Genomic DNA, 19,545 nt, shown 5'->3' with positions numbered 1-19,545 from the left:
GCGAAAAGGGCGGCTGTACACCTCTCTTTACTTTTCTGCACCGGTGCGGGGGGCGAAGGTAAATTGAACAGGTCATGATATCAAACGTATATTTTCAAATTCAAATGACTGTGCTATCAGCGCACCTGCCAACAAAAAAAGTACGCCATCTGTAGAATTAAAACGTAAGGAGTGTGTTGGTAGATTTATAAAAAAACAGAAAGAATTAACACAAAGATGACAAGAACACAGCCAGGTACGTTCAACTCACAACAAACATTTATTCAGGCGCGTACGTTCGGCCGCTCACCGGTTTCCCATCCCGGAGAGGACGAGGGAGGGAAGGGGTGAAGGAAATTCGAAGGAAGAATAGGAAAGAGGGGGTGGGGATCGAAAGCGGAAAGATACGAAAGGACCCGACAGGGCGGGAGGAACGAGTTCCCAGACAGCGCGCGACGTCGGGCCAACATTGGCATTTAATTGGCAAACATTTGTCCAATGTTGGGCCAATGTGGCCATCGTAAACCAATATTGGTGGCACGCTGGAATATACTGGCCAACATTGACCTCACTTGACCAATGGCTCACCAACGTTGGTAATGGATTGGCTTAGGCTGGCCAACATTGGCCTATCTCAGCCAATGGCTTACCAACGTTGGCAATCGATTGGCTTAGACTGGCCAACATTGGCCAATCTCAGCCAACGGCGTAGCAACGTTGGCAATCGGTTGGCTTAGGTTGGCCAACATTGGCCTGTCTTAGCGAATTGGTTACGAACATTGGTAATCAATTGGCTTAGGCTGGCCAACATTGGTCTATGTTAGCCGTTGAGTTGCCAGCATTGGTTATCGATTGGCTAAGACAGGCCAATGTCGGCCAGCCTAAGCCAATCGATTACCAACATTGGTAATCGATTGACTTAGGCTGGGCAACATTGGCCTGTCTTAGCCAGTGGCTTACCAATGTTATAATTAATTGGCTTAGTTCTTTTAATGTCCTGATCGCGCACGCTGAGAACAGTGTAGCTATGGCTCGGGGGGGGGGGGGGGCGACGATTCATTCTGTTTTCACACGCAGAGCAAGTTAGCAACTGAATTAGAACGCTGTATGCATAGCGAGCTGTAGCAATTTTGAACGTCCACGAAGAAAAAAAACGTAGTCGATGACAGGTTAAAAGTAAACGCTGCGGAGGAGGTCGCCTCCTCCCGATCTTTCGATCTACAAATATGGAAAGAGATGGGAGGAGATTCTACCACCTGTTACCGACTATAACTAACACGCGTCTTCCCATAACTGATAGTTATGCTCAGTAAATTCCACACAAAATACAAAATGCACGCTTCTTTCGATTTGTGTATATGTTTATACGGCAAAAAGCGTAGTTCCCCTTCTCTTATGCCCATTTAGCGACGCAGCCGGAAAACCTTTCCAAAGGGGGGGGGGGGGGGGAGAAGGGGGGGAGGGGAGGCAGGGTTTAACTCCGAAAGGTCCACCCGCCTCCCCAGTGCCTAGAACAGGTGTGTATTGTCAGCTGTATGTGATCTTGAACATCTCAAAGCAACCCGCTTTGCAGAGCCGCAAAACACGGCCTACGAAACCGGACAAAATTAAACATAAATAAAAAGCACTAATATTTTTAGCAACAAAATAAAACCTTAAACAAATATCCTGCGATTGATTAAGCAATTACATGTCTTCACGAATAAAAAATCGCGTTGAATTAACATCTCGAACACCCTATGTTTGAGGTAGGAGGTGACATAAAGTTGATGCGCATTTCAGTCTGCAAAGAAAGGTTATCACGCAACATATAACAGAACGAGCTGAGCATTAAGTCTGCTTGCCTAAAAATGGCTTCAAAGTGCGTACAAAATACGGCAACTGCAGTAGTGACTACGGTAGTGACAACGCCCGCAGAAATATAAACTGTAATAGAGCCAATGGGTTACCAATCGATTGGTTTAAGCTGGCCACCAATTGCCTGTCTTAGCCAGTGGCCTACCAACGTTGGTAATTGATTGGCTTAGTCTGGCCAACAGTGGCCTGTCTTAGCCAATGGCTTACCAACATTGGTAATCGATTGGCTTAGGCTGACGAACGTTGGCCTGTCTTAGCCAATGGGTTACAACACTGAAAATGTGTTGGCGCAAGGTATCAGGGTGCCGCGTTTTCTAGAACCGAGCTTTAAAAACGAATGAAGTACTCTAGGCAATGAAGATCACTGTTGCCAGAAGGCGTCTTGATAAAAAGGCTGGTAGGAAGACGCTGTACTTAAATAAGTTATTCATGAATTAAAACTGATTGGCAAACTTTATTAAATACTTATTTGAGGGAAAATGTGTCAATTGAAAAGTTGTATTTTGAATAGATTCTTGATAAAGAAGTTTAGAACATGGTACACCCCAGGCAGTACACTTGTTTAGACTAGCGATGGGGCCAAGCTTTGGCCTTGGCCGTACTAGACTGGACCGGGACTGCCCAGGGAATTTGGTGAACTGCCAGCATGGCGTCTCACTGTATTTCTCGGGCACCGGAAGTACACAGAACTGCGAGGGAAGGGATTTTCTTGGCGTCTTTTGTCTCTTTTCGGTCCCAGCCGACCAGGATAGACAGGCGGGCGGCCACCAGAAATAAAACAAATTTGTTACGCGTCACTAATAATCACTGGCCTCAGGATCCCACGGAACTACAACGGAGTGGTCTTGGGTGGAGTTTATTGGCTTTGCAGGATTCGGTGCGCCAAGAAACTACTGGCGTTGTCACGAAGCTCTCTAGAAAATGAAAGTCTCGAAAATCAAAAGATCAGTTCACGAGTGTAGAGTGCGAGCCGAATGAACGCAATAATAGAGTCAACAAATTAATCTCTCGATGACCATTTACAGCATTCATGTCCCAAATCGCCACATCTCAAACTGGAAAAACCGCGAGATAATTTTTCTCGTTTATTTTTCAACATCACGCATCGTCGCAACGGTTCACGTACTTCGCGGCTACTCTGCTTCAACTTAGTATGAACCGCAGCCCATGCTAGGGCTCTCTTGGCCTATCAGGCGCCAAAAAAGTTGCGATGCTGCGCGGGAGATGCGCCAAGCACTGAAATGGCTCCGTAGACGTTTGCAAGGTCTGAACGATAAAGCAGCCTCTTGTAACACCAGTGAGCTGACGGTGCTCGGAGTTCCTACGCTCACTTTACAGCAGAGTGTGCGCGGTCGGCCAGATCGAGACGCAGTCGGTTCTCATGCCGCGATTGCTGCGCCGTTGCTCTGTCTTGCACCGACATTCGAAACAACTCGCTCGAGGCTGCATGCGGGAAAAAATTTACGAGTCTATAGCGCGATATAGTGTCGCTACAACGTGTAAAAAGTAGTCCTCACCTCGACAAGGGCGCAAGCAGCGACGCTATGTCCGTCGACGCCCACGTCGAGAACGACGAAATATACATTAAAAACTTTTTAACACCCGAAACAAATGTTTAATTACTTAATCGTGAATTTTGCACCACCTTAGGGACGTCCTCAAATATGCAGACACTATTGCTGATATATTTTTTTTTTTATTATTCTGCGATATGATAAGTCGTTAGCACTTTTGGGCCAGGACCCCTCCATGTGTTGCCATCTTTTTGTGAGATTCGCGTTTTTTTTTCTTTAACTTCAGCTTCAGGAATCTTTGCATCTGTGTTGCATTTATGATTACCTGGTTTAAGAAATGGTACAGTTTTCGTTACATGTACACAACCCTCGGGAAAAAAAAAATCTATTAGCGTGCTGAGAAATATACGGCACAGGTTTTTTCTGAGTACTATTTTGTCTTTGTAATTTCAGTTGATTTGGGGACATCGTGCTCAGAAAAAAGACGCTGTTATTTTTGCATTTTAGTTTAGAGTGAGTTTTACGGCGTAAAACATAGCATCTTCATGCCTCCCGTTTTTGGTTAACATTTGGGAAGGGCAGCTCCTTCGGTACTCCAAAAACTATCTCGGCGAGAACTGTTCTTGGCAATGCAGTGAAAAGCAGTGAAAAGGAGGAGAGCCCGCGCACAGCTACATTCAGCGCTCAAACAGGGAGAGGGAGGGCGGGCCTGTACCTTCCACAGCATTGCCAAGAGAAGTTGTCCCCGAGTAGCCTTCGTACTGCTCTCCTGTTCACTCGATATCGACAGCAGAGTATACGATATGCGTATTTTAGGCCAAGCGTGTCTCCGGTTATGGTCACGTGACTATAGTCTCCAAGCAGGTCACAAGGCAGAGAACGGCACCTGCCTGAAGGACACTGCTTGGTAGACCACTCACATTGCATCCACTGCACTATCAACTTTGGGACGAACTCACAAAAGTATCCAGTGACAAATCCTCTCGCCTAGTTCATTGTTCGGATGACCCTCGAAGATAAGCCTTTTGTGGGCGCACCCGCCTGGGGACCTTGAAGAGCAGGCGAAATGCTGGAGGGAGGGAAGTGCTTCCTCCTCTCCTCTCCAGCAACCCACCTGCTTCCCCCTACCAGCATTCCTGTCCCTGGCTGCGGCCTGTGTGGCTCAGTGTTTGAAAAGTCCTACGCGTATATCGGCAACAGGCGATTTCTTCGAAGAAGTCACAGAAATTCTGGTGATGTGGTTTGGTTCGGCAAATGACAGCTTGTAGCGCATCGTGTAGAATCTACACGGAGCCCCAACATCTCTACGAAAATTAAAAAGCGCAAAAGACAAGGACAAGAGGGCGACAACACAGGACAAGCGCTTACTCGCAACTGACGTTTTAATTCGGAAGATGAGGAAGATGAAGAACCCTAACGTTAAATGTTAGAAATATTTATGAGAAAGGAGTGAAAAAGTCTGAAAAGACTCAGAATTGAAAAAGAAAAAGAAAAAAGAAAAAAGGAAATTAGTAAAAACAATAGGAAATGGTGGGCATGATTAAAGTAAGAGTGAAAGAAAGGACAGTGAATATATTAAGAAAAAGAAAGAGGAAGGTAAAGCAAATTAAGAATATCTAAGGGAAATATTTCATGTACTCTAATTCTTTTGATGACAAAGTCACCGAAGGAACACTGATGCAGGCGTCTCCTTTGGTCGCAATCACTTCCGCCTCGAGGATTTCTCGAGTTCGCTTATCTGGACACCTCTTCAGGATCCTTGTGCTGGACAGTAGCGGGGCGCATCTACAGTCCCTCACATGTAGAGCGAGATGCCCCGACGGAGAGGATTTTAAAGATAGCGCATGTTCTCTGAGCCTTACGTTGATGCATCTTCCCGACTGTCCCACATATACCTTCCCACAGGTGAACGGGATCAAATACACTACCCCGCTGCAACAGTTGACGTATTTGTTGCCGTGCCTAACACTGCATTTGTCAGGCTTTGTGCGCGGGGCATCTTCCGAATGAAAACGTCAGTTGCGAGTAAGCGCTTGTCCTGTATTGTCTCCCTCTTGTCCTTGTCTTTTGCGCTTTTTAATTCTCGTAATGTTTAACCAACTAGGTCAACAAATCATTTTGCTACAGTCCCTACCATCTCGTTTGTGTGTGTACGTGGTTGTTTCTCCAGTACCCATATCAAGCAATATCTCGGAATACATCTTTGAAGTCCGCTAATTTTTTGGTAAGTGCACGGCAACCTGCTTGTTGGCAGCGAGTGGCCGCTGTTCTACGGGAACTTTTGCAGATTATTTATAGAATTAGGCAAAGTCTATTCCCGGCAGCCGGGACAATAATTTTTCCGAAATTCTATGGAGAGTCGCCTCCCATTAGCTGCCTAAAATTATGCAACTCCCGGTAGAATACTGACTTTCTTGTTCTCCCGGCTCTTCGTGGAAACTCGTTTCATAGACAACTTTTCATGGACACACGTTTCATGGACACGTTTCGTCGACACTAACATATCACCGACACTCGCTACGCAAATCGCACGCTGCGGGGAAATGTTTTCGCGGAGTTGAATATTCTGCCGGCAGCCCGGGAAAAGAATGCCGGCGGTTGCCCCTATTGGGTCTCGTAAAAACCGATTCGTGAAAACGGCTATTTGAAGCTGTAGAGTAGCTCACTGGTAAAGTGTGTCTCATACACAGCGGGATCCTGTTTCAATCCACCAGTCCGAGCTTATTTTTTTTTCTCGAACATTGCTTAAGCATTTTACGATATTTACATTATGTTTTTTTTTTTTTTAATGATTAACACAGGAAAAAAAAACGAATGTTGTGCACGAAACTTCGCTGAATCAAATGGTATTTGACTGCGCCCTTTCCGGGGGTGAATGGAGGACATAGCCCGGGCAAAACAAATTCCGCCAGTTTTGGATGGCGCTTGTATCACATGGACAGCGCGTGTATCACAGTCTGCGGCTGCTCATTAGAAAAATGTAAACCCAATTGCCCCACCTGTACACGCCGCTTCCTAGCGGCCCGCCGGCGGCCCACGCCTCGCTGTCCTCCATTCACCGCCCGAAAGGGAGTCTCATAAGATTTCGTTGACAACTTTAATTATTTCTTTTTTCAGTGTTAATCGTAAAAAAAAAAAATGCCGCAGGTATCGCCGTATTCCGAGGAAAAAAGAAAAGTAATCCCACACTGACGATTAAACCAGGGTCACGACGCATAAGAGACGGGCACCTTACCAGGGAGTTACTCTACAGCTTAAAATAGTTGTTTTCACGACCCAATAGGACGCAACTGCCGGCATTTGTTTTTTAGGGCTATTGTGCCGGCGGCAGAATATCTACTTCTTTTTTTCGCGGGAGTGTCACCGGCGGGCACACCCGTCCACGCAGCTTCGCGGCGACGCTCTGCGACAGCTCATTACAAGTATGTTAACCCAAGCGTCTCCCCCTACATGCCATTTGCGGCGTCGATTTTGGGTAACTTGTTACCAGAAAAAAGAAAAAAAAAAAGCTAATCACATTTTGTAAAACAATCTCCTGATAAAACAGCGTGTCTATAAAACGATCTGTCAATGAAACGTCATTCGATGAACTGATTGCCACCGTCAATGAGAGGCGTCTGTCAGGAGAATTTCGGGGAAAATATTTTTCCAGGTGCCGGGAGAACAGACAATGTGGCATACAATTACCCCGTACCTACTTGCATTTCGCAGATCGCTTGCTCGTTTGTACTGCTCTACGGAACATATGCTGTGTGTAATAAACTTCTTGGAAATTTTAATAGAATATTTTGTGTCTGTTTTGCTACCTGTTTAAAAACTCATGTGCGAGTACTTTTTCTTGGCGCATTTCCTTCGTGTATTAATTAAATAGGTTAATTCAGTTCGGGACGTTTTAAATAAGTTTGAGATATCCAACCTTCCAGACGATACCCATTCAGAGATAACGAATACTTGGCATGGGTGCCAGATGCTAGCTCGGGAGCGATTCATTTCAGCAAGCCTTTGTCAGTGGAGGGACGCCGTGGCTAGGCTTCTGCTAGAGCAAGTGAGCCAGCACTGCGTTTCGTGGCTTGATCGCGTCTGTTCATTTGCTTCTGCATGATAGATTCAGTTACATAGTTCAGAAAGAAATAATGGTAGCCAGTCATCCTTGACTTCACGACGACTTTATTGAGGTTGCGGAAGAACTTTTAGTCTATTTTGAGCAAAGCTCTTCAGAACATCGCGATGCCACAGAAACAAGTGAACTTATGTAGAGCCTTGGCCCATTCACAACGTGCTGCTTGGGAGTGTGCTTTACTAAGACCAATGTGGGTTTGAAAGCGTTGATCTTCGACCTTTGGATATTTTCGTAGATGCCATCAGTGCGAAGCTAAAAATTGAAGAGTCGGCAGCTTAAAAATGGTGTTGAAGTGGCTGCCAGGGTCTTGCGACAGGGGAGGACGCAGGAAGAGGCGTTCGGAAGCCGTAATGGCTCCCCAGCCCCAGGACTCGCCCCAAGACCCTCCCCACGACCAGGCATAGGCTCCCCGCTGAGCTTCCTCCCTAGCCCCTTTCAATAAAAGCTTAAAAAAAAAGTATTAATTGATCTTGAATTACTCATTTGCTCGCCAGATAAAATAGTGCATAGACAAAGCATAGGAGGACCTTGCCATTTGTGCCCAGAATGTTTTTCTTGCAGTGGGCTGCTAATACGAAACAGGCCAGGGGTTTTTAAAACCCAATGTTGGAATAACCAGGATTTAAACGCATTGTCATCATTGCATAGCCAGCATTACAGATATGGCATTAACATTGGGAAATGCCAATGAATTAGCTTGACTGCCAATAACGGCCTATTCAATGAATGAACTTGCATGCAAATGATGGCGTAGCCATTGAATTAGTGTGAAAGCCAAAATTAGCATAGCCAGTGACAAAGTGTGGATGCCAACGATGGCTCAAATAGTGGTTTAACGATGGCCTAACAAAGGTGCCAATGATGGCTGAAAAGTTGGTTAAAGGATGGCCTTACATTGGTGCCAATGTTGGCTGGAATATTGGTTGAACGATGGGCCAACGTTGGTGCCAATGATGGCTGGAACATTGGTTGAACGATTGCCCAACGTTGGTGCCAATGATGGCTGGATCATTGGTTGAACGATGGCCCTACGTTGGTGCCAATGATTGCGGTAACGTTGGTTGAACGATGGCCCAACGTTGGTGCCAATGGCTGGGCCAACATTGGAAGAAGTAGCGCTCGGCCAGAATACCAATGTTGGACCAACCTCCGGAGCCAGCGTTTGCCATTGTTGGCCCAATGTAGGTCCAACATTGGTTTGCTGCATGGGTTATCCACCAATGTCGTCTAGTCCAAACTGGAGAGCTCGCGGCGCAAGAACGCGATCTCTCGTTTGGACAGCGTCAGCGAGGTAGAGAAAACGTTCACGTCTGAGTCCTCTATGGCGTGCGACTCTATGACTTCTCTTCCAAGCCTTTGGCTGTGAAGCCCCAAGGTGCGCGTGTGCTCGAACCTCGGCTAACAGCCACCGCACGCACGCCAATGCACCACGATCGGGCGCGCCAAGTATTCCCCGCCCTCCGCCACCTCTTTGAAATGCTCCCGATGGCGGTCGTTAAAACACCTGCCTGTCTGGCCAATGTATTCTCCGCCGCAGGTGAACGGAGTGGAGTAGACCTTCTCTCTTTACATTGGATTAACTGATGCCCGTGCGTCTCAGAGCAAGTCTTTTTTAGGGGAGTGCAATTAAGCATTTTACACAATTGTCTGAGTTTGAATTTGCACCTGAACTCCACCCTACATCAAATCCGAACGCGAGCACTTTTAGCAGATGCGCTGTGCTGCGCGTATAAGGAATGACGGCCAGCCTCTTCTTCTGTTGTCTGGGTGCCGGTGTCGGAGTAGCAGGGGCGGAAATTAGCCGCTTCAGCGAATTTTCCAGCAGGTCGTTGGCAAACCCGGCCTTCCTGAACCCCCGCGTCTGTAGCCGCGCACTATGCTACGCGTAATGACGGCAGGATCTAGAACGCGCTGAAGTCAGAAGGCACTTGACGAGCCCTAGTTTAACGTTCTTGGAGTGAGCGCTAGCGAAAGGCAGAACTGGCCTTTTCCGTCCTTTGCCCAAACTCCCAGCAAATTCCTCCGAATCGGATCGCCAAACGAAAGTCCAAGAAATGGAAAGTTCCGTCGGAGGAGTCCTCCCTTTTAAAGAAGAGGCCCGTGGGGCCCGACGGGAAGGCCTCCAGGATAGTCACATGGTCTGTTTGCTATTAATGACATAACGGTACACGGGGCAGCCTGGCGCGGAATTCTCCTTCCCATCCCTGATGGTCTGATCTACGTGCATGAGAAATACCTCACTCAAAACCGGTGCAGGGCACGACCCGATGTGCACCCCCGCTCGTTGAATATTCACCTTACCCTTGTACTTCCCTAAGGTTGAGCGGAGGTAAACATCCAGGAGCTCCAGGAACAACTGACTGCAAACCCGGAGGAGTTTGGGACTGACACTTTCCGTGTTCGTGGAAGGCGTCGTTCACATATTCTAGAAGCAACCGTAAATCCAGGCTATAGGCCGTTTTATTGCATGTAGCACAATTTTGAGATCAACCGAGAAAAGGGGAAAGGGCTACCGGCGCTTTCGCCTTTGCGGGAGCGTTAGACAGAGTGAAAGTCCCGGATGAGAGGCTTCGCGGTGTTAAGTGTCTGCACAGCCCAAACTATGCTTGCACTTTCTTCTCTGTTTAAAGCTCCCAAACTTAATCAGAGCCACGGGCTTGGATGGCGACAATCCCCCGGTAGTCGGAAGATTATTGCTCGGTTATAGGGTACACGAATAACTACAGGAAGCGACGAATACTGTCAGAGGGCTTATGTAGCTTGCACGGAATCCGGCAAGGCGAGTGGGGCTGTTTTCACATGACCCCTATCTCCGGCGGCAGTGGGTTTGGTCCCTATACCAATATGAGTTTTTCCCAACGCCATCCCTTCGACTGTGCTCAAAACATTTTGAGAATGGAGCGCGCACAAAACTTAACGTTGTACCGCCAATGAACTTGGGGTGCGCTCGAAAGGTGCGTGCAATTTTTTTCGTGATAATTACTGTTTCAGCTTGTAACTGAATTTATCTTAAAGGGCAACTCCACTAAAAAAATCGACCGTATAGATATGGCTGATATCGCTTTAGGGGGTGAAAATACGGTTATATCCAAAATATCACGTGAAACCGACGCCGTATTACCGAATTAAACCAATATTAGAAATGTTCTACCGTCTGGGTTAGCGGCCCGACAGTGGGTGAGCAACACTAGGCAATGGCGTAGGTTTCGTCCACGACCGGCTTTATAGGTCGTGGTTTCGTCCTACGTTCTCGTACGGACGCTGCGGACACTTTGTTTTCCGTAGCATTTTGAGATTCTGGTGACGGCAAGAGGTGCTTACCGCGTTATGCTGTGTTCGCCTATTGTTATTTGCGTCCTGGCAGTTCTTTTAAATCCTGCGTAGCTTCCGCGACCGCGCGGAAGAGAGCTGAGCGGTGCTGCTCGCTCACGCGGTGTCGCGGAGCCGGAGAGACTCGCCAGACTCACGTTGGGCAATGCCGAGCATTACTTGTAGTGCTGTGGGTTGCACCAATCATCCGGTGAGCAACTCAGAGCTATGCTTACACCAGATCCCAAGAGATCGAAAAAGGCACAAGGTGTAGGTCGGTGTCGTTCGCCGGATAGACTTCGGAAGACCATTGACTCCGAGCTCCGACGTGAAGCTCTGCTCACAGCGCTTTACGCCAGGCATCTACACAGGGGATCAACGCCTTCCGACTGCTGCGGGTTTCTCCAAGGAACACGCGTTCTTGATGAGCGATGCGGTGCCGTCACTGTTCGCGTACCGTCCGCCGGGTGCTCCAGGACGAGCGGCCGGTCGCAGCAGGTCGCACCCGATCTAACGAGCGTGCACATAAAGGCACCTTAGCTTTTAGAACTTAGACCGCTTCTGGATATCATCTGTCTATTTGTCTCCCGTTATTTCTTTTTCTATTGGTCCGCGAGTAAGAAACGAATACAGTCAAGCTGCGCCGGCACTGACCGCATGATATTTATAGCAGTTGGGTTCGCTTTTCGGCCCGCAAAATTATAAATAAACAGAAAAACTTACTATGGTTGGTGCATATTTTCAAAGTGCAGTGGTAAAATAGAAAATGTGTAAACTCCACGTGCGACTGAGCCGGCAGTGTCGGTGCGTCGGCTCAGGAGCGCGGGACGAGATCTACGTCATGCCGTCGAAGCACCGCCGATTATCCGTGTTGCCAAGCTGCTTGAGCCGGTAGTTTCGGTTTCGCCGTGTCGGCGGAGCGAAACTTGGATACGCGCTATCTACGATACTATGCACACTATCGAAAAACATACTGTATATCGTGATTCAGGTCGCCGACTTTGACTAAAGAGATCATAACCCAAAAATCGTAAAAATGGGGTGGAGTCGCCCTTCAATATTGGCATTTTGAAGTGTTGACAATGACTCGATTTTATCAACTATAGCACTTAGTTGACGGTTCATTTCCGCCGCAGGGTGTGGCTGGAAATTGTAGGAAAGTTAGTTCTATATGTTTTCCTGAATCGCGATCTCCTGCGTGCGCCTATGTCGACCGTCACAACGCTACTAGATTCTTATTCTTTTCAAGATTAGTGCATAATGTAGCCGGAAAGTGTGATAACTTGAGCAGACGACATTCCAACGGGCAAAGAGGGCTTCTTTATTGACCGTGCTATACTTATAGGCGCTTGTCACGTGACATCCGTGACCGGGGTGCGCACAGCCGATGCGCCGTGGTGCGCCGTGACTTGCAGCGCCACGCTGCTACATTCCTTCCCCCTCACATCAGCTTCGGAAGTCCTCCGGTTTGTACCTGTCCGGTGGACGCCGCACTCGCGTACTTCTTCTGGAAGTCGGTGCCTCAGTACAAGGCTCAGGTGTCGTCACTGGCGCACTTGTGGAACTCGGTGGTGGAAGCGGCTGCTGACGCGTCCGTGTAGCTTGTTGACTGCCGGCTTGAGAGTCCGCTGGCATAGCAGCAGAAGCAACTTGTGGCACCATCGGCTGGGTTTCTCGAGGCACCGGAACATCTGGGAGCGTAGGCTCCTCCGGCGTAGGCGGTGCAGCAAGGGACGTCGGGCTTGCAAGGCGGTCTCGGATGTGGTCGGCGTGTGTGAACCGCACAACCTGCGCCACTTTCACTAAATATGTCACAGGACTGACGACTTGAGTCACCACACCTTCTTCCCATGACACTAGCTCGCCTCGCACCGTTTTGACCAACACAGTATCACCCACAACAAAAGACCGGTTAGCACCTCGCGACGCATCACTCTGTTCCTTCAGGTGCTGCTGTTTGTTTTGCATGGCTTTTACAAAATCGGGTTTAAGCAAAGAAAGTTTCACTCGTGGCTGTCGCTTCAAAAACAGCTCGGCTGGAGTGCGACCAGTGGTACTGTTTGGGGTGTTTCGATAGCTCAGTAAAAAGCTATCCAAACGCTCGAGCAAAGAGTGTTTCTTGCCACTCTGTTTCTCGTCTAACAATTGCTTCAGCAGAGTTTTTTTTGTGGTCTGCACGAGACGCTCTGCTGCGCCGTTGGAGGCAGCATGATAGGGTGGCGTCTTAACGTGCTTGATGCCATTCACCCTCATACACTCAGAGAACTCATCTGAAACAAACTGAGGTCCGTTATCACTCACCAGTACCTCTGGTAGCCCATAAGCCGCAAATACACTTCGCAATTTTTCGAGTGTTTTACCAGTAGTGGTGGAAGACATGGACCACACTTCGATCCATTTCGAGAAAGCATCCACCAGTACTAGGAAGACATGGCCTTCTTTAGCAGCAAAATCCACGTGTACTCGTTGCCACGGCTTAGTTGGATAGCTCCATGGCTGTAACGGTACAGGTGGAGCAGCGTTCTGAACAGACTGACATACGCGACACTGTCGTACGTAGCTCTCGATTTCTAGGTCTAGCCCTGGCCACCATACAAAACTTCTGGCAAGCATTTTCATGCGGCTAGCACCTGGATGGTCCTCATGCAACAGTGCCAAAACCTGTGACAGCAGCTTTTCAGGTACAATCACCCTTGAGCCCCAGGTGACGCAGCCTTGCTCAAATGACAACTCGTCACGTCGTACATGGTACGGTTTTAGCTCTTCGCTACTTTGGGCAGGCCATCCATTCCGAACGTAGTTAGCTACGCGAGACAAGGTCAAGTCACGTTTTGTAGCTCTAGCTACATCTTCCGCGGTCAAGGGAGTACTGTCAAACAACAAAAGACACTCAGCAGGGTCGTCAGCTGTTGTCATCGGTCGTGGGAGTCTAGACAGAGCATCAGCCACCTCGACATCTTTTCCTTTACGGTACTTGAGTTTGTACCTATAGGCTGCAAGAATCATTGCCCATCTTTGCATTCGAGCTGCCGCTAGCGTAGGTACAGGCTTATCGTGCCCCAGTATCCCAAGTAGTGGCTGATGGTCTGTATAGAGAGTGAACTCCCTACCATACAGGTAGCGATGGAACTTTTTCAGACCAAACATCAGAGCTAGCGCTTCTCGCTCGCACTGCGCATAGTTCTTTTCCGCTGACGTGAGCGTTCGCGACGCGAACGCCACTGGGCGCTCTTCCCCTTCTGGTGTTACATGAAAAATGACAGCACCAATCCCGTACGATGAAGCATCACACAGCAATGCAATTGGCTTGTCTACGTCGTAGAACGTAAGAACCTGGCTGTTTACGAGCAACTGCTTCGTAGCAGCAAAGGCCTCGCTGCACTTCCGAGTCCACGACCACTTTTCACCTTTTTTCAACAACCGATAAAGCGGTTCAGCTACGCACGAAACATTCTTGAGAAACTTAGCGTAAAAGTTTAGCATCCCCAAATACGCCTTCAGTTCCGTTACGCAGGTGGGCTCGGGCGCTTCTGTGATAGCCTTTGTCATTGCTTCTGTCGGGTAAATGCCATCGGCACTCACCGTGTGACCCAGGTAGGTCACCGAGCTTTGGAAAAAACGGCACTTGTCCGTTTTCAAAGTGACATTGTAGTCACGAAGTCGACGCAAGACGCATTCCAGCGTCTTTTGACAGTCCTGGGTGTCCTTTCCAGACACGATGACGTCATCAATGTAGCATCCCACATGAGGTATGCCTTTAAGCACCTCGTCCATGAAGGACTGAAAAATGGCTGGCGCACTGGCCACACCAAACGGTAGGCGTTGGAACTGAAACAACCCCATGTGCGTGTTTATAGTCAAAAGTGGTTTGGACTCGGCAGCCAGCGGTACCTGCTGATACGCAGCAGAAAGATCCAGCACGCAAAACACTTTGCCACCTGCGATGGCAGTGTACAGATCTTCAGGTCGCGGCAGTGGGTAATGGTCGGTTTTTAGTACAGGGTTGATCGTTACTTTGTAATCCCCGCACAACCTGAGTGATCCATCTTTCTTGTGAATTACAACTACCGGAGTCGCCCACTCACTGTGACTTACGCGGCGTAAAACCCCGCTCTTCTCTAGCCTGTCCAGCTCTTCTCCAACCTTATCGCGTAACGCGTAAGGCACCGGTCTCGCCTTGCAAAAAACCGGCGTACAATCTTGTTTTAGAACTATCTTCGCTTGATAGTTGTTCGTGACACTAGACTGATTAGAAAATACTGTCGGGAACTTGTTACGCAGCGCTTCTATTCGGTGTGAATCAGTTACATGCTCCAGTGACATGACGCTTTTCCAATCAAGTCTGAGCCTCTCAAGCCAGTTCCGCCCCATGAGCAACGGCAATTTCTTGCCTTGGTTATCGACGACGATAACGGGCAGTTTCAAAGTCTGGTTTTCGTATGTGACGGAAACGTCACATTGCCCTTTTACCGGGATTCGTTCACCCGTGTACGTTTTTAGGTTTACCCGAGATGGCTCACACTTGACATGAGGGAACACGGTTTTCGCAACACTTTCAGGAACAATTGTTACAGCCGCTCCTGTATCAATTTGCATGAAAACGTCCGCCCCTTCAACATTGACTTTCACTTCATAACCCGAACGCACCGTGTTAAGGCAGTGATAGACGTCCAGTTCTGAATCGTCCTCCGAGCAGTCCACTGCATTCGCGTTCTTGGGTCCCTTTTTCTCGTTCGAGCACACTTTTTGCAAATGGCCTAACTTGCCACACTTGTGACACGTAGCATTCTTGTACCAACATTTGCTTGCCGCATGCGCCCTTCCACATCTTTCGCAAGACTTCTTGCTTTGCTTGTGTTTTCGAACGTCACGCTTATTGACGTTATCTTTCTGGTTCGCTCTTATCTCGTTCAACGACGCGTCTTTGCTTCCGGCGTGTAGTAACGCTGTCTGTCGTGCCGCCTGCTCTTGATCCAATGCGATCTTGCATGCCCTTTCGAAGGTTAAGCTTTCTTCGGCGAATAGCGCACGTTGCGTTTCTTCGCGCCGTATTCCCGCCACAAGCCTGTCCCTCAGAGCATCTTGCAGAAACTGGCCAAAGTCACACTTCCTTGCCAAATGCTTTAGCGCTACAATGAAATCTTCAACGCTCTCCTGTTCCTCTTGTACACGTCTGTTGAATTTGCACCTTTCCGCTATGACCGAGCTCTTCGGGCTATAGTGGTTTTTCAGCAAACCTTTTACTTCTTCGAACGACTTATCTCCCGGTACTGCCGGTACGACCAAGCTTTTCAGAACTTCGTAAGCTCGAGGTCCTATAACGGTCAAGAACACCGCTAGCTTCTTTTCTGGTTTGATGTCGTTTGCGCTAACGAAGTGCTCGAAACGCTCTAAATACGAGTCAAAATTCTGTTGTTTTTCGTCGTATTCGTCAAGCTTTCCAAGAGGTGCCATATTTCGGCAAACCGACGGTGTACTTATCGGTTGCTGGCTTCCGTCCGTCGTGTCCGCTCCGTCCGTCGCCCGCTTGAGATGCGATGACTGCGCTGCTTTGGCTGTCGCTGTCCGTTCAGTTGGCCCCGCTCGTATGGTGCTCGTCTGCTGCCGTCTGCGACGCTTCCGCTGGGCAGCGCGGGTGCGTTGTCATCCTCGTCGCCAATGTGATAACTTGAGCAGACGACATTCCAACGGGCAAAGAGGGCTTCTTTATTGACCGTGCTATACTTATAGGCGCTTGTCACGTGACATCCGTGACCGGGGTGCGCACAGCCGATGCGCCGTGGTGCGCCGTGACTTGCAGCGCCACGCTGCTACAGAAAGAAGCCTTCAATGTCTGTTGCTGAGAGCTGAAACATGCTCATACATTGATTTCGAATCGTTAAATCAATGATTGAGTCGCTCCGGCAATAGGCCGATCTCGACTTTGCTGTTTCCATTTCTCGACAAAAGGCACATTTGTCGGCACGGGATCCTCAAATAAAATGTTTATAAACACCGATGCATGAGCATGTTTCAACATTTATAAACATTGATGCATGAGCATGTTTTAACTTTCAGCAGCAGAAATTGAAGGTTTCTTTCCAGCTACAGTATCAGTGTGTCGAACCGAAAAAAATACGGGTTCGTTACGGTTCAGGTTCAGGTAAATTTATTTTGTTCCGGTTCAATTCCGGTTCGATTAATTCGGTCCGCGAACCGGTTCGCGAACCGGTTCGGGGCGCTGAACCGGTTCGCGAACCGGTTCGGAAATTATAAATGACAAATTGCAACATCAAAATAAATTACAAATAAAACATCGTCGGAAAGCCAGCGCGAAAAAAGTAAAGACAAACGGCGTGTTTGTGAGAGAGAAAAAAAGAGGAGGGTGCACACCCCAAAGGTGTACGGGTCACGGCAAATGTACGTAGAATTCGATTCGCTCTGGCGGGTTTATTCATGTATAATACGGACACCGATAAAAACAAATGAAAAGTAGTCGAAACTAGTAGTGCATAACGTTTATAAAAGCCTGTAGCCAATGCAAGCGGCAAACAACGACTGTCTAATGACAGGGCTCTCTGTCACGGGCGCTAACTCCAGCGTCTGCTGAGCGTTGGTTTGAGCGCACGCGCCCACTTGAGTCCATGACTACGCTGGGCAGGCGACGGAAGCAACAGAAGCTCGGCAGATCCTTTGTCAAATTCGAAAGTGCGCGCAGCTTCGCTTCTCCGCGAGCGAGTAGGGTTTGTATCCTTGTTTTTTTTCCCCGCATTTATCGAGTTTCCGGTACGAAAAAATGCGGCATGTAAATCTTGACACTTCATAGCTCGATATACTCTGACCGGTGGTTGGGGCAGCGAAGAGCAGATATAATTCATGAATGCTCATTTCAACTGTAAATAAAATTTCTTTCTCTCCCTCAAACATTATCAAACTCCACAGCCTTTTCTTTTCTCATTCCGATGGAAGCCAGCTTCAAGAACTCGCGCGTTCTAGAAACGTGTTATGAAATGAGCACACAGCAGCATTTAGGATTTACGAGATTGTAGGAAAATGAGATCCCGTGACGCGATTTTTTTTTTTTTTTTTTGCACAGCCTTCCAATTCTTTTTTTTCCGTGCAAGCCGCGACCAGTGCAATACTGGTTCCTATGTCAAGATTCATGGATGCAGCGTTTGTCAAGATTCATGGATGCAGCGTTTATATTCCTAAGACTGTGTGGAGAAGGAAAATATGTAAGCGAGGTGTGTGTCAGTTGACGGCATTTAAAAAACAAATGGCATTGATAGCACATTCATTGTCAACAGCGCGTGGCCGAACCGTTTTGACATGAGCCGGTAACCGTTATTTTTTTTCCGGTTCGGTTCCGGTTCGGATTCATCGCGATAACAATATAACGGTTCGGGTTCGGGTTCAGTTCCGGAGAAAAATACCGGTTCGGTTCCGGTTTTCGGTTCGGTTCGGTTCGGTTCTGGTTCGACACCCTGGTATGTACTAATTATAAAAATAAAACGAATCTAGTCACGTTGTGACCGTCAACATAGGTTCACGGCTCTCTGGTATCGCGCAGGAGATCGCGATTGAAGCAATGCTATAGAACTAACTTTTCAACAATTTGCGGCCACACCCGGGGGCGGAAATCAGCCTTAAAATAAGTGTTGTAGATAACAAAATCGAGTCAGTGCCGCCACTTCAAAATATAAATATTGAAATAAATGTAGTTACAAAAAGTTAAAAGCTGAAACAGCAAATATTAGGAGAAAACTCGCACCCACCTCTCTAGCCAACCCCATTATTATCGACGATACAGCGTTAAGTGCGGTGTCCCGATCACCGAGGGACTGTCGCCATCCAAGCCCGTGGCTCGAATTAAGTTTGGGAGTTTAAAACAGACAAGAAAGTGCGAACGAAGTTCGTACAATGTCTACACCCAACACTGGTGAAGAATCTCATCTGGGACTTTCACTCTTTCTCGCAATCCAGCAGGAGGGAAAGTGCCGGTAGTTTTCCAAATTTCTCTCTCGTCCTCTTTTAGTAACTCGGTCAGTAGAACATCTCTTCAATGTCCAGAGAGAACAACTCGAAAGCACGGAGGAGACGTGAAGGGGCTCAAGATAGGAGATCAGCTCTGAGGTGTTAGTCACCCGGAAGGGTTGAGGCTGTGTAGTGAAGACAGGTTCCTGATTAAAAATGACGCCAAATTCTTCTGCTGGGACCCGTTCTCCGAAACAATGCTACGGAGTGGGACCTCTGTTTTATGGGTTTTTGCAGTCAGTGGCTTCCTGTAGCTCTGCTTTCTGGGTTTTGCTATCAGCGGCTTCCTGGAGCTCTTGGTTGTTTAGCTCGGCTCAACCCTAGTAGATTACGAAGGTAAAGTGCATATTCAGAGGGCGGGGGTGTGCATCGGGTTGTACCTTGCACCGCTTCTGAGTGAGGTGTTTCTCATGTACGTAGATCTGGCCATCAGGAAGTGACAGGAGGATTCCGCGCCTTGCCGCCGGCTGTACCGCTATGTAGTAGATGGCTACCTAATCGTACATGAAGAGCAGACAAATCCTGAGACTATCCAGGAGGCCTTCTCGTCGGGCCCCGCGGGCCTCCGTTTTAAAAGGAAGGACCCTCCGACGGAACTTTCGAATTCTTGGACCTTCGTTTTGCGATCCGTCCCGGGGAAATCTGCTGGGAGTTTAAGCAAAGGACGGAAAATCAAGTTCTGCCTTTCGCTAACGCTCACTCCAAGATCATTATGCTAGAACTCGTCAAGTCCCTTCTGACTTCAGCGCGCTC

At 48.2% G+C, this 19,545-nt stretch overlaps 2 protein-coding genes across 2 annotated transcripts in view; both read right to left on the bottom strand.

Annotated features, from left to right (window-relative positions):
* Nucleotides 1-19,545, bottom strand: part of LOC121048156 — a 96,901-nt gene that overhangs the window by 13,235 nt on the left and 64,121 nt on the right. The gene's annotated exons all lie outside the window — the stretch shown is intronic.
* Nucleotides 12,087-16,483, bottom strand: LOC120847518 (uncharacterized protein K02A2.6-like). Its single transcript, XM_040504166.1, has one exon. It carries the CDS (start codon nt 16,231-16,233, stop codon nt 12,226-12,228), a length of 4,008 nt encoding a protein of 1,335 aa, XP_040360100.1. The 5' UTR covers nt 16,234-16,483; the 3' UTR covers nt 12,087-12,225.

This window comes from Ixodes scapularis, unplaced genomic scaffold (genome assembly GCF_016920785.2).
Source record: "Ixodes scapularis isolate PalLabHiFi unplaced genomic scaffold, ASM1692078v2 PGA_scaffold12__126_contigs__length_90152505, whole genome shotgun sequence".
NCBI classification, from domain to species: Eukaryota; Metazoa; Arthropoda; class Arachnida; order Ixodida; family Ixodidae; genus Ixodes; species Ixodes scapularis.
Note: the sequence above shows the minus strand (reverse complement) of the source record. Positions and strands in the feature narration are given on the sequence as shown.

Excerpts from the sequence above, each read along its gene's own strand:
- LOC120847518 (XM_040504166.1), bottom strand. The coding sequence starts at position 16,233 with ATGGCACCTCTTGGAAAGCTTGACGAATACGACGAAAAACAACAGAAT.